We start from the raw sequence: 16,656 nt of genomic DNA on the forward strand, positions 1-16,656 counted from the left end.
ATTTTAAAAACTACTTAAAACGCTGATAACTTCATAAATCGAACTTTGTAACAGTTTTTTAACATGCAGAATGTACAAGCAAATGTGATCAAGAACAATGAAATAAGAAGAAGAAGTCTGGGCTGTATTGATTGAATAACTAAAAGGTAAGATTACAATTTTTTGCATTTTACTTGCTATTCGTTTACCGTTACGGTTACAAGTGTTTTCTATATAATTTAGAGAAAAATTAAAATTTAATTTAATTAATTTTTCTTATTTTCAAGTGCATACCACCTTTCGGTGTTAATAGAAATGATCGAGGGTCGTTTACGTATGGTATTGGGGTTTTCTCGCAAGTCTCTATTCTGTAGTTTTGTAGTATTTTTACAAGGCCAAGTTTAGTCTGATAAATAGCAAATCGAGCTCCTGAAAATATAAAGAACAATTAATGTTTTTGTTAAAAATGTTACTCTGCGCACAAAGAAATAAGAAGTAATATTTAAATTATTTTCATTATACCAATGCAATTCCTGGGTCCGTCACCGAAAGGTAGATAAGTCATCGGATGTCTGCTTTGAATAGCTTCTTCGTTAAATCTTTCTGGATCAAACACATCTGGTTTCGGATAAATATCTGGATCCAGATGAATCGCATAGATAGGAATCCACAATTTTTGTTTTTCCGGTATAGTAACTTCAGTACCATCAAAAGTATAACTCGACATAGATTCTCTACTAAGAACTGTCGCTGGTGGATACTTTCGCAATGTCTCTACGTTAAAAACAATGTTAAATTTCAATAGAATGTAAGAATTAATATAAAAAATATTTTTCTACAACGTACCTTTAAAAACTTTATCTAAATAATCCATTTTTTTGATAATATCGTACGTCAAGTCACCATTATATTTTACGTGGTATTCATTAATTTCATTACGTAGTTTATCTTGTATGTTTGGATTCAACGCTAACTCGTAAAGCGCGTTGCTAATAGTCGTGGACGAAGTTTCAAACCCAGCAAGGAAAAACACGAATGCTTGAGAAGCTAATAAACTCTCTGTTATCTCTGAAAAAAAAATTAATTTTGTTAATATAAATAAGAAAGTTCTTGTCGCACTAATTATTTAGTAATTTCGATATACAAAGATTGTATACATACCAATATTGGCCATTTTTTCGGGATGTTTCTTTAATTCTCGCAATGTGTCAATGAAATCATTTCTAATAATATTATTTTTTTCTCTGTAATCCATAGTTTCCACGACTACGCGTATAAAAAATTTGTCAACCTCGGTTTGCGGTAAAACGTATCCAAGCATTTGGTAAAACCACGGGAAAAAATCTCTTAATTTGTTTCGCAACATACTTTTCCAAGTTGGAGCAAATATCTTTCTTCCCATCCTACGAAATTCACTATTTTCATTCGACAAAGCATTCGTTTCGATACCAAAAGCACAGCTCCCGATAACGTCAGTCGTGTATTTTGCCGTTAAATCACGGCATTCCACAGGCTCATTTTTGCTCGCTATTTTTTCCATGTATTGGATAAGATTATCAGCACATTCTGATATTAAAGAGAACATCTCTTTTAATTTACCAGATGTAAATACGGGCGATAACTTTATTCTCAATGGTCTCCATCTCTTTAGCTCCAAAGCTGCAAGATGTTGGGACAGCGGTTCAATCTACAGCAAAGATTTAATTAAAATTAATAATACGATTTTTGGACAAATTAGTAATAAGCTAGTGTTCTTACCTTTTCGAAAATAGTTCGACCTCTGTTAGCAAAATGGGAGAAATCTTTAATAAGGACGTCTTTAATTAAATTTGGATCTCTTAAAATAAGAACAGGTGTCTTAGCTGTAAATATTCCAATCATCGGTTCATTTTTATAGGCGTCATATATGTTTTTTATAAAATCTCCCAAAAACGTTTTATTTAGTATAACATCTTTAAAATTTCCAAATCCTATTATTGGTTTTGGACCACGAACACCATGTGACGTCCAAAAGTCATAAGTTGACGTAAGGAAGTAATATAGGACGATAATTACAGTAGAAATACCGCACAGAATTTCGAAAAGTTCCATTGTTTAGTAGTTATCAATCAATTATCAAGGGTTATCCTTACTGAAAATAAAACAAAATGCTTTAAAAGTAAAAGTATTGGGCATTGCTTCTTCATCGTTTGATTTTTTTAGTTTGGGGAAAGACGTGTCGAGCTCGGCAAGCTAATAAAAATAACATAAACAGTATTCGGCGTCAGAGCTCAGTGTTTCCGAGCATTCCGTGCGAGAAGGACAGCGCGAAATTGACGAGATCGACTATATCTGTCTGTCTCACTTTCTTACGCGGTTTTCTCTTTCTATCCAAGGGCCGAAATCTTTAACGGTCACTTCAGTCCACTTCAGTCTAGTTACAGAGCCTCAATCGTGCGGACGTGTCCTTGTCCGCTCGGCAATTTCGCGTATTTTCGACCGCGAATAGGATACTCACACATACGAATAAGTGTCGACGTTGTCGATTAAGATACGTACAATCATTTTCTGTACTCCCGTTATTCGATTCGTCGTTCTGCGCGTTGTTTTGAGCCTCGAAAAAGTGCCTCGCGACAACAAGGTTACGGGACGGTTGCAACAAACACAGCGCGCACGGAGCGTCCGACGTGAATTGCGCCGGAATTGCATCGGGCATTTCCGACCGGCGCCTTCCATCACAATTTTCTTCGGCAGGTTCCGGTCAACCGCCACTGTCAGAGTGCGAGAAGATCCCGCCTTCTTCTTCGTCGCGGCCGAGGATCTCATCCCGTTTACGAGCAAGTGAGGAACTTGGAGAAGATAAAGTGCGCGGAGAACATTTCGTATCGCGGCCTGTCTCGTTCGCTGTTTGAGCCGTGTTCTCGACAATCGTTCATTCCGCCGATGGAGAATTGACCAAAGACTTGAAAGTAATTTTGCTTTACATCGCGGACAATTTCTTGTGCCGGGATCGAGAACGACTTGTCGAACGTAAGCAACGCTATGAACGTCGAGAGTGCACATTTATGGAACAAATAATCATTCGTCGCGTTTCTTAATTTTAATCATAATAATTCGCCGCGATAATCCATTGTTATTTTTTCGGTCGTTCGTCTCTCGAGTGTCAGTGCTTGTGCTGCATGTCATGTAAAGTGCTGCAACCTGTCAGGATAATCCAGAAACTGCCACGGAAAGAGGGAAAAAAAGAAGAAAAGAAGGAAGGAAGGAAGGAAGGAAGGAGGGAAGGACGGATGAACGAACAGACAGACGGCCGGCCAGAAAATAACCTACCTCAATCTAACCGAAAGCTAAAAGGTAAGTCAACCGGCAACACGCCGTAGATCACTCGATTATCATAAATAACATATTATAATTAATGTACCGAAATATGTATAAATGACGAATTGGGATCTTTTGAAAAACTGTGCGTGCGTAGCTCGCACATGGTTTCCTCTAGTATTTTAAATATTTAATGAGAAAAAGTTTTGAAAAATGCATTCAACATTATAGCAGAAATAAAAAAAAAAAAAAAGATGTAGCTGTCAGATTTAATTTTTATAATAATTAGTAAAGAACTTACATGTCTGAGAAATGATGGGGTGTCAAGCACATTTGCATTCGGGATGTCCTGTGTCATGTGTCAGCTTGATCTTGCAATCCTGTAGTTAAAATTGAATTAATTTGTAAGAAAGTGTAACTAGAAATGGTACAACTATCGCCGTTAAAATTATGCCAACCTAACGTTTCAGCGCGAGAATAGGTACGTCCACTGGTAAAGCACGATGACTTGTGAGAACGATATCTTGAGAATTTATTTTTATCCGTTGTATTAAACGCGTCTCAATGATTCTGCAACATTGAAAAGGATCTTAATTGATTAGATAAGATTTCGCTAAATTTTTAATGTACAATAACATGCATATTTTGACATTGAATTCTTTTCTGTCAAAATATAATTATCAAATTATATTGAGAATTAATTAATAAAGCCAAGTTTACTCCACTTTTTATTAAACTTTTCGCGAAAAGTTATAAAATACAATTAAATTAAGATCGACTAATCTTAATTAGTTTCAAATGTATTCCATCTTTCGGAGCTAATAAAAATGCTTTAGGATCATTTACATAGGGTATTGGAGTTTTTTCGCAAGCTTCTATTCTGTAGTGTCGTAGTATTTTTACAAGTCCAAATTTAGTCTGATAAACAGCAAACCGTGCCCCTGTAAATAAATAAAAATTAGGTTCTGGGAAATCACAAATCGATATTCATATTAAAAATTGTTTTAAACTGGGAAATTTTGCAAGAAATTAAAAATATTTTGTATTTAAAATTGTCTGTGCGTAAAATAAAATAGATTATTTTGAATAATATCACTACCAATGCATTTTCTTGGTCCATCGCCAAATGGCAAATAAACCATTGGGTGTCTGCTTTGTTCCGCTTCTTCGGTAAATCTTTCTGGATCAAATTCGTCTGGCTTTGGATAATTATGTGGATCTCGATGAATAGCGTAAATGGGAATCCATACTATTTGATTTTTCGGCACACTAACTTTCGTGCCGTCAAAAGTATAATTAGACGTTGATTCTCTCATAAGAAATGTCGCCGGCGGATATTTTCGTAACGTTTCTGCATGTAATAAGAATAGTATTAAATTAGGAAATTATTTAAAAAGCTTTAATTAGATTAAAACATTTTTAGTAATCACATTTTAATGTCGCTAAGAAGAAAGATAGCAGCAAATATTTATCCTCAAACGTACCTTTAAAAACTCTGTCTAAATAATTCATCTCTTTAATATTCTCGTACTTTAAGTCGCCACTGTGTTTTTCATAGGCTTTATCAATTTCTTCGCGCAGCTTATCTTGTATATTTTTATGTAATGCTAACTCATAGAGTGCGTTGCTAATAGTCGTTGACGATGTTTCAAAGCCAGCACCGAAAAATACAAATGCTTGAGATGTTAACAAACTGTCCGTCATATCTAAAATATAATTTTCATGAATGTAATTGTAATTTACATTTTTGTTTTAAGAAAAGTAATTATTAATATAATTTATATATTAGATAGAATATTTATTATCTTTAATATTTCGATACGAACGTACCAATTTCATTTAGTTTGTCCGGATGATTTCGTAATTCTCGCAGGGCATCAACAAAGTCATTTCTAGTTATATTATTCGTTTCTCTATAATTCATAGTATCCACGACTACGCGGGTGAAGAATTTAGTGACGTCGCTTTCCGGTAATACGTAACCGAGTACATTTTCATAAAACCACGGAAAGGATTCTCTGATTTTTACTCGTAACATACGGTCCGGGGACCGGTTGAATACTTTTCTTCCCATCTTGCGAAATTCACTATCCTCGTTCGACAATGCGTTCATGTTAATGCCGAAAGCACAACTCCCGATGACGTCGGTCGTATATTTGGCTGTTAATTCACGGCATTCTATAGGTTCATTTCCATTTACTGCTCTCTCCATGTATTGAATAAGATGATCGGAACATTCCGATATTAAGGATATCATTCCTTTTAATTTGCCGGATGTAAAAACAGGTGACAGTTTCATCCTCAATGGTCTCCATATCTTTGTCCTTAGCGCAAAAAGATGTTGCGACAGAGGCTCGGCCTGTAACATAGATAGAAATTTAATCAAATAAATTTAAAGCCAAATTAAATTTTACTCGACATATAATTATATTCTTAATTATTTAAGCATTCGTACTTTTTTGAAAGTAGGTAGTCCTCTGTTAGCGAATAATGTGAAATCTTTAATAAGAATATTCTTAATTAACTCTGGATCTTTTACGATAAGGACAGGTGTTCTTCCATTGAATATTCCAATTATCTGTTCACTTTTGTAGGCGTTATATACTTTTGTTAAGTAATCGCCCATGAATGTTTTGTTGAACATAACATCTTTAACGTTACCAAATCCTGGTATCGGTTGTGGACCACGAACGCCACGTATTTTCCAAAAATCAAAAGTTGACGTCAAATAGTAATAAAGAGCGAGAATCGTCACGCCAATGCCGCACAAAATTTCAAACAGTTCCATTTTTAACATTTGTCATTTGTTACGACTAATCTTTACTGGAAAAAAAAAGTTTTCTTTTTATTTACAAGACAAACTTATTTATTTTGAAAACAAAAAAAAATATTTAACACAAAGATAAAATAACAGAGTTTTTTTTTTATTTTAATTCGCGATATACAAATACGACTTACTTGAAAATAAATGGCGATGTTGTTATTATGTTCTTCAATTTATTCGTATATGAGTAACCTTGTATTAGTTGCAATTATTACTTAAGATATAGTAACTAACTCTTGTTAAATTGTAAAGAGATCTGGCACTAGTACAGGTAGAGTGTTGTTAAAACACGATGAATCGTGAAACTGATATCTTTACGAGTTATTTTTTACATCGCTTATCAAATGCGCCGTGATTTTGCATGCAATTATCAATATTCCTGATTAGATAAGATCTCGTTATCGTAAGTATTGGGATGTGCTCTAACCGACTTTCCAAATTAATGAATAAATCCATCAATTGTGTCAAACGTGTGAATCGATTAAAGCAAGAAAACGAAAGAAATTGCATTTATTGTTTCTGTATCGATAAAAAATCGGAAACGTTAATAGTTTGATAAATGCATCAATTTTTTTTTTCAGAATATTTAAAGAAAACAAAGATTTATATTATTTTATATACTACTCGATCTGAAATATTTCTATACATTTACGATATTTAGAAAATGAATAAGTATTGTAGGTACAATGATAATTTTAATTCAACAGTTTTTTTTTTCCACTTTTTATTGTGTCTTTTCTCAAGAATCAGAGAAAATTAAAATTAAGATTGACTATCTATTTTAACTATTTTCAAGTGCAATCCACCTTTCGGAGCTAGTATAAACGCCTTAGGATCATTTACATAGGGTATTGGAGTTTTCTCGCAAGCTTCTATTCTGTAGTGTCGTAGTATTTTTACAAGTCCAAGTTTAGACTGATAAACAGCAAATCGAGCTCCTAAAAATGAAAAGAATAATTAATGTTTTTGTTAGAAATGTTACTTTGCGCAGGAAGAAATAAGAGATAATATTTTAAATTATTTTGTTATACCAATGCAATTTCGTGGTCCATCACCGAAAGGTATAAAAGCCAACGGGTGTCTCTTTTGTACAACTTCTTCGTTGAATCTTTCTGGATCGAAGACATCTGGCTTTGGATAAATATCCGGATCTCGATGAATCGCATAAACGGGAATAAATACTTTTTGGCCTTTCGGTATATTAACTTTAGGGGCATCAAAAGTATAACTTGACGTAGACTCTCTCATAAGAATTGTTCCTGGTGGATACTTTCGTAATGTTTCTGCGTACATTAATCACAGTAATCAGTAAATTATAAAGAAAACTATTAAACAGTTGCCATTAGATTTCAGTTAATTACAAATTAAATTGAATAGCATTATCGCTAAAAATAAAAAATATTGACGCGTTTTTTTCGTACCGTACCTTTGAAAACCTTATCTAAATAATCCATCTTTTTAATATTATCGTACTTCAAGTCTCCATTATATTTTACGTAAACTTCATTAATTTCTTCACGCAATTGATCTTGTATTTTTTGATTCAACGCCAATTCATATAGCGCGTTGCTAATAGTTGTCGACGAAGTTTCAAACCCAGCAAGGAAAAATACAAATGCTTGAGAAGCTAATAAGCTGTCCGTCATTTCTAAAAAAAATATTATTTTTTAATACAAGTAGTTTATAACAAGTATAAGTATATGATATAAAAATTGATTAATTTTGAAATTATATTACGATAAAATATGGAAATAATATGTAAACATACCTATATTTCCTAATTTATCTGGATTTTTTTTTAATTCGCGCAACATATCGATGAAATCGTTTCTAGTGATGTTATTTGTTTCTCTGTACTCCATCGTTTCCACGATAACTTTTATGAAAAATTTGGTAGTTTCTGTTTGCGGTAGAATGTATCCGGATATTTCATAAAGCCACGGAAACATTTGTCTGAGTCTTATTCGTAGCAAAGCTATCCAAGTCGGGGTAAATGCTTTTCTTCCCATTTTGCGGAATTCACTGTCTTCGTTTGATAAAGCATTCATTTCTATGCCGAAGGCACAGCTACCGATCACGTCGGTCGTATATTTGGCCGTCAATTCGCGGCATTCCACGGGTTCTTGCTTGTCCGCTAATTTTTCCATGTATTGAACCAGATTATCAGCACATTCCGATATCAAGGAAAACATCTCTCTTAATTTACCAGATGTAAAAACAGGCGACAGTTTTATTCTTAATGGTCGCCATCTTTTCGGCTCTAAAGAAAAAAGATGTTGCGATAGCGGCTCGGCCTAAAAAAAAAAATTAAATTAATTTATTGGAAATGTCAATTTTTTTAATTTATAAAAATTTAATTATTAAATAATACTGTAGTTATTCTTACTTTTTCGAAAGTGGGCATTCCTCGACTAGCAAATACGGAAAAGTCTTTGATAAGGACGTCCTTAATTAAATCCAGATCTTTTAAAACAAGTACTGGAGTCTTTCTAGCAAATATTCCAATCATTGGTTCATCTTTGTATTTTTCATATATTTCCGCCAAATAATCGCCCACGGATATGTTATTAAGCATAACGTCTTTAAAATTTCCAAGTGCTGGTATCGGTCGTGGACCAGAAACGCCACGCGATACCCAAAAGTTAAAAGTCGATGTAAAAAAATAATAAAGAGCAAGAATTACGGCGGCAGTGCCGCACAGAATTTCAAAAGGTCCCATGGTGTTTCAGCAATCGTAAAGATTAATTATTCCCAACGATTTTTGCTGGAAAAAAAAATAAGAGAATTATCGTTTATTTATTTTAAAATCTCAACTTTGCAATCTCAACAAATTGCAACAGAAGTTACGTTCTTAACCTCGAGACGTGCATTCACCGGTGATAGAGGAGGGGATAAAGTAGGAGAAACATAACGGTGACAGATGCATCGGTGATGATTACTTACAAGTTAGTGTGAGAGCGAATTACTGAATGCACACAAACGTATATAACACGCTTTACGAAAAGTAGATCGTTATGCAAACATATATTCAGATATTGACTCAGCAAAAATTACGATCGAACAGAAAAGTCGATCAACATTGATTTGACGTTTAATGCATTAGACAGACGTTGGTTCGACGTATTTCTAATTATTCTTTTCTCGCTGGAGAACATTGATAATATCCCACTTGCAACGCACAACACAATATTTAACAGATCGAGTAAACGATATTATTAATCAACATGATTTTATCGATCGCATTTTTTAAAGACGAACAAATTGAATTAGTATTTTACGAAATCGATTTCTCTTCGCTTTGACTTTTTAGTTGATAATGATAACGAATATGCAACGAAATAATTTCTTTATCACACAAGAATAAAGTTAGAAAGTCTCCTCCTCTTTTTATTTTTTTTTTTTTCGATACTCGATGTTGATTAGAATATCGAATGTGACATACCTGAACGGGAATTGCGACGTGCCAACACGTAACCGCGATAAATTGCGTCGTACGTCAGCTCGTGTCGGTGAGAGAACTTGTACTAGCTCTCAACGGTACAACTGAAGATAATATGACTCCCCCATCACTGTCTACCGTGTGGAATTATAAGCGTGGACGCGCGTTGCGGTAGCGCGGAAGGAGCACGCGGGGAAATGTGTGAGTCATGATGATTTGAAGAAATGATATCTTCCGGATTTATCTCCTTTGTCGCACCGAGTGCGTTTTACACTTTGCAAGTAACAATACTCGGAAAAGTCTTAAAGTATTAAATAACACTGCGCGTCGATGTATTAACATGCAGGTTTCGATGTTTGCGCTCTCATTAATCATTTAGTTCCTTTATCTGCTAATAATGATAAAACATTTTTTTGTTTTTTTATTTATTTATTTTATACATATAGGTGTAAAAAGATTAGAGAAAAGAGCTGTGAGCAAGATACACACACAAATATCGGGTGGGCTCAAATTTTTAAAACGTACAGTAAATAATGTATTAAACGTGCGATTTAATAATAAGTTTTTTTTTTTTTTTTTTTTAATTATACTTAACTTATTTGCATTGCGTAACAATTAAAAAGAATATTAATTTGAAAAGAAGTTAATGAAAGAGAAAGAGAAATACCCGTCACGTAAACATCGTATTACGATAATTAATGGCAAAGGTTAGATTAGGAGTTCATTTACAAACTACTGTATGTACAGTAATAGATGAACAAAAATAGAATACACGTCGCGATTTATCAGCTTACAATTATGATGCGCGTTACAAAAGAGTTTATTTGCGTATTGATTAGTGACTATTGAAGCAAAGGTCTAGCATGATTGCGGCAAATTACAAAGCAAACTGTTTTGATATCCAAGCGAAAATGTCGCGATGAAAAAACTTGCGCGACAAATTGGGTGGAATAGATTACAGTACCGACGTGAAAACAGTTATGATGAATTCGTTTCCATTGGAGCGGACGAACAAAGCAAGCTTATTTTCGCCCGCGTTTTTTTTTTTTATATTCTTAGGGAAGCACAGGTACATTGCGCGGATCAGTAGGGGTGGTACAACGAGGGTGGGTGACGTTAGACAGCGTTACGGCTACAGTACGGCGTCGCGTCACGTCGTCATTTGAGCGCGAGGCTCCGTCCGATAACCGTCGCGAGCGTTGCTGCAATCGTATCGAAGCACGTGTGTATGTGTCTGTGTTGACGAGTTTTATGGGCTGATTGAAATTTCGGCACAATTTCGAGAAACTAGAACCCGATACTAAGTGAATTCGAATCATCGTACGTTTTGATTCGCGTTACAACGACTATTTCCTGGCACAACCCCAACGTTCACGCGAACGCGGAAATGAACGCGGAGAAAATTACTTCTAGTGTGGATTTAAATTTTAGCGTCTGTTTTTTATATACGTGCTGTGATAGTCTATGGATTATTATGACGTTTTTGAAAAGAAGGCTCATAAATGAAATATTAAATGTCTGAACACGCGCATCGTTGAGAAGTAAATTGATTTATTTGCGATAAATTTACGATAAATAAGGGGTAATTATTAGTTTTTCGTTTGGCTTTTATACATTACTGCTTTAAAAGTTTAAGCAAGTTTTTACTTGTACGAAGAAAATTAATGAGAAAAAGTATTAAAAATAAATTCTCTTTAATTTTTAAGTTCTTAAGTCTGGCGATTTAATCTTCAAAGCGCACATTGGATCACAGAGGCCATTTTATTTTTCAACTCGGTTATTAAAATTGTTATAACATTTTTAAACACATTCTGTTTTTATGATGTTTGTCGTATCAAAATAGGAAAAGAATTTAAAGAGGTATCGGTAAAAAAAAAAAAAAAAAACTATTGGTTGGATATTAACTTATGGATGCTGAAATAAGTTACGATAATGTGTGTTTTGAGGATTAATTATTCGCTGAGAGAAAAAAATTAAATTCTTTTTTGGATTCAACCACAATTTTATAATATTTCCAGCGACGAATGTGATTGACTCAAATACCTATGTTTATCGTTGAAAATATTATAAAATTATGGTTGAATATATAAGCAACTGTTTTCTTATGCAGTACGAAATATCTGGTATAATATTATATTAATTACGTATTTTATAATTTTTTTTTAATTTAATAAATAATTTGTAAAATGTTATACACAATAACTTTGGATGCATAAAATAAATTTTTAGATAAAATTAAAATTATTTTCAATACTCTTAATTAACACTCCAAACAAGAAAATGAAAATTTTTATTTAAAAAAAGATTATTTTCTGTGTTTATCAGTCATGGACACTATTGTTATATTTAGAGGGATCGAATTTCAAGCGGTCAAATGATTGAACCCCGAACGATGATTTCAAGGAGAAAACATTGTTATCGCAACCAATGGAATTGCGTTCGTGTTCGAGTTTCTTCCGATCGATTTTACCAGTAGAATATTCTTAAATTGTTTAGTACGGTTTATTTCTCTCCGCGATTATCCTTGAAAAACATTCCGTTCGTCATTGATCGATACTATTTGTAGCAGTAATGATTAATTAGAGCAGAAATGGGAACATTTCTTGAATTACGTATGTACGTAAAAAGCAGACACAATATATGAGATTATATTTTAAAACAGTAAAATAAAAAGAAAAATTTTTACGTTTCCATATCTTGATTATGCTTAAAAATTTATTTTATTTTAATAGTTTGCACGTATTGCCACGTGTGTAATGAAAACAAGTGAAAATATAGTATTGCAGCTAACGAACTGTCTTTTACTTGAAAAAATATGTTTTGCAATTCTACTGTTGATAGCAGAGATATTTTGCCGACGAAATGTGTTAAATTTGAAGTTAAGATACCGCAGGATTATCTTTTAACGCAGTATATCCAACTGGGAATTGCTATGTGAAATGAAAAAAAAACTTTTCATAGAATTTCTATTTGGCCGCAAGACATAAAGAATATAAATTACAACACGTCGGGCATAAGTTCGTTTAAGTTTTCCCGAGTGCAACAACGGGAAAATCTACATATCTGCGAGAGTGTCATTTATATACATACTGCTAGGTTACCATTGCAAGAACGATATTCTTAGAGTTATCAATCATATACAACCCTTAAACATGAAAAATGGAATTTAATTTAATCTTTAGATAAAATAATTGAATTAATAAAATTTCTTTTTTAACAAAAGAAACTTGTACTTACTCTTAACTTTCGATACATTTATTCATACAAGTTACAGTTAATTACAGTTAAATTTACATAAATTTGCATAAAACACTCAGTTTATTAATTAATTTAATTTTTTGTTATTAAGTTATTTAAAAGTGAACCTTCTTTCATTTAATAATACGAAATTTGATATATGAATACGTCATCTTTGAATTTTAATAAACTGTCGGATTTTTTTATACATATAAAAATTTTTAATACTCTTGACGGACAAAGCTTTTGTTCGATTTTAATAATCCTTTAGGAAGACAGTGATATTAGGAAGACGATGATATTCGCGTTAACGCAATATTATATTATTTTGTGCATCGGCACTGACATGAAATCTATCGTAAAGGTATTGGCTTAGAGAAATATTAATTTTGTTTTGTCGAAAAATCGACACGCTGTCACAATTCGGTATCGAGTTAAAGTTCGAAACGAAAGAATAAAACAAGAGCGATGAAAGAGAAAAGCCTGATTGAGACGTACAGTCATCAATCGATGACTAATACGAGTTTAAGGTGTGGTTACGCGCGCATGTGTCCGACTAATTAAATTCTAAAGCATTAAAAAATTATATTTTAATTTTGTACTTGTGGAGTGTTAATTAAGTTAATTGAATGTTAATAGACTGCATATTAAATGTAAAATTATGTACGTAAAGTTTTTACAAAAATTTTATTTATTTGCAAATTTCTTTTATTTACTTGAAAAGGTAAAGATAAAATTTTTACGAGCTGGGTGCAATAATAAGTAAGTGACATTTAATTGAGTGATACATTACAACGTCATAGTCTGCTATTACTTTTTTTAATGTTCTGCGGCAGTTGTAGGGGCGGATGTAGGTAGAGAATCGCGTAAAATTAATAATTTATGAAATAATCGTAAAAGAAGACACTTGCGAAATGAATGAGCCCGATCCTTGCTTACCTCTCATCTTACCACCGAGATATCGACTTCGTGATCTAATCTTGGGCGATTATGCTTTCAATGATGATGGCGAACGGTAAGTGTTTATAGGCTTTATAGAGCTTACAATAACCACTTGCACATCTTCCAAAAAAACTTTTCGTTTTTTAATTAAACGTAAGGTATATAAATTTAGTTAGAAATTTATACATAATAATATATTTATTATACGTATACAGAACGATATTAAAGTAATGTAAGAACTAATTTACACTTTGATGTGCGAGAACGTTTTTTGTAAAGCTGAAGACGCTAGGTTTAGCACACGTTTAGTTAGAAACATTGTAGAACATTTTCTGTAAGACGTTTCTATATTATTTAAATATCGTTAAAATTTTCTTGAGAGGCTCAATGTTTCATTGAAGTCACTGAAACACGATAACTTTGTACTTTAATATAAAATGCTAGATGGAAAGAATCAAATTGCAAAAGTAATGAAATGACATTGAAGAAGAAATTCTTGATTTTTTGAAATATAAATCAATACATTAAATAAAGTACGTAGACGAAAGAATGTATATGAAAACGAAGGAAATCTTATCCATTGAAAAGTTATTCTGCTTTCTCTTCATACGTTGAATCTTCTCAGGGAGTATACGATGAGATGTTAACAGTTTACTCATCACAAGACGAGCAAAGACAAGAGAAATCGATAAGAAAAGATAGTGAAGGTAATATGTGTATCTTCGACCGACCTCATATGCTATAGTTAATGAATTTTTTATTTGAATTCATTTTACCGCAGTGCATTACTATCGCGCTTAATGTAAGATACTTTTGAAATTATAGTATATTAATTATACACATACGATTCGCACGACGATTACACAATAGATTTTATTTATTATTACTTATTACGATAGTAAAGCTGGTTTAAGTAATCGTGCAATTAGCTCAGAAATTTTGTTCAGCTCTTAAACACATGGGAGGGAGATAGTCGTGGTTTTATGTTCGCGTAAGAACCGTAGAAACTCACTTGACACGATTAATATCGACCAGTGTTTCTATTTTGGTTGTTTCCTGCGGGTTGAATACTTCTTTTACTGAAACAGAAGTTCTCGCACAGCTTCCGGCATTATTATCTTGAATGAGTTGGTTTTTACATAAACATAATTCTCAGCAAAAGTATGTTCAACGTCGTTAAAAAATTATTGAAATTTCTTTTTAATGAAATTACTTTTGTTAATTTCGAAGATAATCTTTACAATTTTATTGCAATATTATTTTATTGTTTAATTATGACATTATCGTATCTATACGCAAAAGCATTGATTGCAGAAAGTCTGCTCGAAGTATTAAAAATGAAGAAAGTCAGAATAATGTGCGCGATCGATATTATGCTCTTTAAATTAATTTTTTTTTATATTTTTCTTTGAGCGATTTCTGTTTGACTTTCGTATAATTATGATCGGACATTAATTGTACTAATTTTTTTGGATTAAAGTATAAATGATTAAGCTAATCGACAAGTATCACATCGTATCCGCGCATTGAACTGTGTAGGGGTGGGATACACAAGCAAAGTTTTTGCTGTCGGCGTATGTGACCTCGCGTGATGTCAATACGCCGGCATTCTTTTGTCGGCGGTCGAGCGGTACACAATTAGCGGAGGTGCGTAGTACATACGTAACCGAGAAAAAGAGTTTATATTAAATTTCGGGTAAAGTGTGTCCACACGTGGAAAAATAATAACAATTAATATGTATTTTAACATTAATATAATTTTTGCAATTACAATTAATATAATTTTAAAAATAAGTTAATAATTTCAACGTTGATAAGGTGGAAACTTTTAAAAGCGTTAAAATTTATCACTTGGAAAACTCGCAGTGCTCTTCTGATTAAAGATACTTTATAGTTGGCCCATTTGGGAGCCCTTGCTCGACATCCTTTTAGAAACAAAGAGCACTTAGTACATATACTCAAGTTATTTCCGCATGTTCGCTATCTCTGGGGCTACTACGTGAGAAGGCGTATACTTTGTAGGTTAACAATAGGTACATTGTTACCTCATTCGAGGGCAAGGGAGATGCAACATAGTCACCCTGATACCTTATCGACTGTTTAGCATTTATTAAAGCTTTCGCGGGTTTAAGCCCTTATCTTATATCGTACCGCAGATGCTGCGACTAATTCCTAGATTGCGTCTTCTTAATATTTATAAAAACTTTCTTGATCTCTTGGTTTCTCTCGCGCATATCTTTTAATACGCAAACTCGGGGTGCATCCTAACAAACCACGTGGATCGCTTAGGATTTCGAGCTTTCCGCTTGCGTACAGCGCAAACTCGTCACGCAAGTTTGGCTTGGCTCCCGGTGCAAATCGATGCTGTCTTTCCGAGCCGTCCATTCATCCTGCAATGTTACCTTATCTCAAAATAACTCGCGGCCTGAAAAGTGCAACCGTATCCTTAACAGATCGCTTGATATTATAATCTCGCTAATTAAACATTAAAATTTTATTCGTGGAAATTAAATAGAAAAAAAAAATTAGTTATCAAATAGTTTAATTTATAAATTATTAAAAGACGAAAAACAATATTACAGATTTAAAAAAAAGCAATCGTTACAGTCTAATAGTTTTACTAGAAATGGTTAGCACAAGTAATTTCTGAAAAGAAAGAAAAAAGAAGAATTATATTGCAGTTTCGACTTACGGCTTTTCTTTTAATTTAAAAAAGTATCGGGAAAAGAAGAAAGGTTCTGAGAAATTTACATTGTTTCCCGGCAAGAAATGTACATCGAAAGGCAGATAAGGCGTTTTCTGCGACGACGGCGGCTAGCGTACAGCGTATGTGACTTCGTCTTCGTCCCCTCTCTCGGCCGCGAAGTGCGGGGAGGTGTAGCAGGCCGCGTTCCCTCTCAGTCCTCTGTGACCGGTGCTCCGTAATACATCTACGCGC

General features: G+C 33.4%; 3 protein-coding genes across 7 annotated transcripts; all 3 read right to left on the bottom strand.

The window, feature by feature from the left end:
• Positions 1-147: 147 nt before the first annotated feature.
• Positions 148-3,841, bottom strand: LOC139107482 (cytochrome P450 6A1-like). Of its 4 annotated transcripts, XM_070665116.1 has the most exons (7): positions 3,735-3,841; positions 3,578-3,656; positions 1,738-2,110; positions 1,141-1,666; positions 826-1,047; positions 502-753; positions 148-408 (listed from the first exon to the last, which is right to left on the bottom strand). In XM_070665116.1, exons 3-7 carry the CDS (start codon positions 2,068-2,070, stop codon positions 242-244), a joined length of 1,500 nt encoding a protein of 499 aa, XP_070521217.1. In that variant the 5' UTR covers positions 2,071-2,110; positions 3,578-3,656; positions 3,735-3,841; the 3' UTR covers positions 148-241. The 4 variants fall into 4 exon arrangements, with proteins under 4 accessions (XP_070521217.1, XP_070521218.1, XP_070521219.1 ...); XM_070665117.1 differs by lacking the exon at positions 3,735-3,841 and having other exon boundaries at positions 3,578-3,728; XM_070665118.1 differs by lacking the exons at positions 3,578-3,656; positions 3,735-3,841 and adding an exon at positions 2,518-3,316.
• A 150-nt stretch (positions 3,842-3,991) lies between these two features.
• On the bottom strand, positions 3,992-6,573 carry LOC139107480 (probable cytochrome P450 6a14). Of its 2 annotated transcripts, none has more exons than XM_070665113.1 (6): positions 6,235-6,573; positions 5,732-6,094; positions 5,107-5,635; positions 4,761-4,982; positions 4,376-4,627; positions 3,992-4,217 (listed from the first exon to the last, which is right to left on the bottom strand). In XM_070665113.1, exons 2-6 carry the CDS (start codon positions 6,071-6,073, stop codon positions 4,045-4,047), a joined length of 1,518 nt encoding a protein of 505 aa, XP_070521214.1. In that variant the 5' UTR covers positions 6,074-6,094; positions 6,235-6,573; the 3' UTR covers positions 3,992-4,044. The 2 variants fall into 2 exon arrangements, with proteins under 2 accessions (XP_070521214.1, XP_070521215.1); XM_070665114.1 differs by having other exon boundaries at positions 5,732-6,099.
• A 155-nt stretch (positions 6,574-6,728) lies between these two features.
• LOC139107481 (cytochrome P450 6A1-like) lies at positions 6,729-9,698 on the bottom strand. Its single transcript, XM_070665115.1, has 6 exons — positions 9,543-9,698; positions 8,487-8,864; positions 7,869-8,394; positions 7,527-7,748; positions 7,132-7,383; positions 6,729-7,038 (listed from the first exon to the last, which is right to left on the bottom strand). The coding sequence occupies exons 2-6, from the start codon at positions 8,817-8,819 to the stop codon at positions 6,863-6,865; spliced, it is 1,509 nt and encodes a 502-aa protein (XP_070521216.1). The 5' UTR covers positions 8,820-8,864; positions 9,543-9,698; the 3' UTR covers positions 6,729-6,862.
• Between the last annotated feature and the right edge of the window lie 6,958 nt (positions 9,699-16,656).

This window comes from Cardiocondyla obscurior, linkage group LG13 (assembly GCF_019399895.1).
Source record: "Cardiocondyla obscurior isolate alpha-2009 linkage group LG13, Cobs3.1, whole genome shotgun sequence".
Taxonomy (NCBI): Eukaryota; Metazoa; Arthropoda; class Insecta; order Hymenoptera; family Formicidae; genus Cardiocondyla; species Cardiocondyla obscurior.

Bases quoted from the DNA above. Each gene is read 5' to 3' on its own strand.
- LOC139107480 (XM_070665113.1), bottom strand. From the start codon at position 6,073: ATGTTAAAAATGGAACTGTTTGAAATTTTGTGCGGCATTGGCGTGACG. The intron at 4,628-4,760 runs GTACGTTTGAGG...TATTACATGCAG, and splicing joins TTTAGACAGAGTTTTTAAAG to AAACGTTACGAAAATATCCG. The intron at 4,218-4,375 runs GTAGTGATATTA...ATTTATTTACAG, and splicing joins TGGACCAAGAAAATGCATTG to GGGCACGGTTTGCTGTTTAT.
- LOC139107482 (XM_070665116.1), bottom strand. From the start codon at position 2,070: ATGGAACTTTTCGAAATTCTGTGCGGTATTTCTACTGTAATTATCGTC. The intron at 1,667-1,737 runs GTAAGAACACTA...TCTTTGCTGTAG, and splicing joins GTCGAACTATTTTCGAAAAG to ATTGAACCGCTGTCCCAACA. The intron at 409-501 runs GTATAATGAAAA...TTATATTTTCAG, and splicing joins CGGACCCAGGAATTGCATTG to GAGCTCGATTTGCTATTTAT.
- LOC139107481 (XM_070665115.1), bottom strand. From the start codon at position 8,819: ATGGGACCTTTTGAAATTCTGTGCGGCACTGCCGCCGTAATTCTTGCT. The intron at 8,395-8,486 runs GTAAGAATAACT...TTTTTTTTTTAG, and splicing joins GAATGCCCACTTTCGAAAAA to GCCGAGCCGCTATCGCAACA. The intron at 7,039-7,131 runs GTATAACAAAAT...TTTCATTTTTAG, and splicing joins TGGACCACGAAATTGCATTG to GAGCTCGATTTGCTGTTTAT.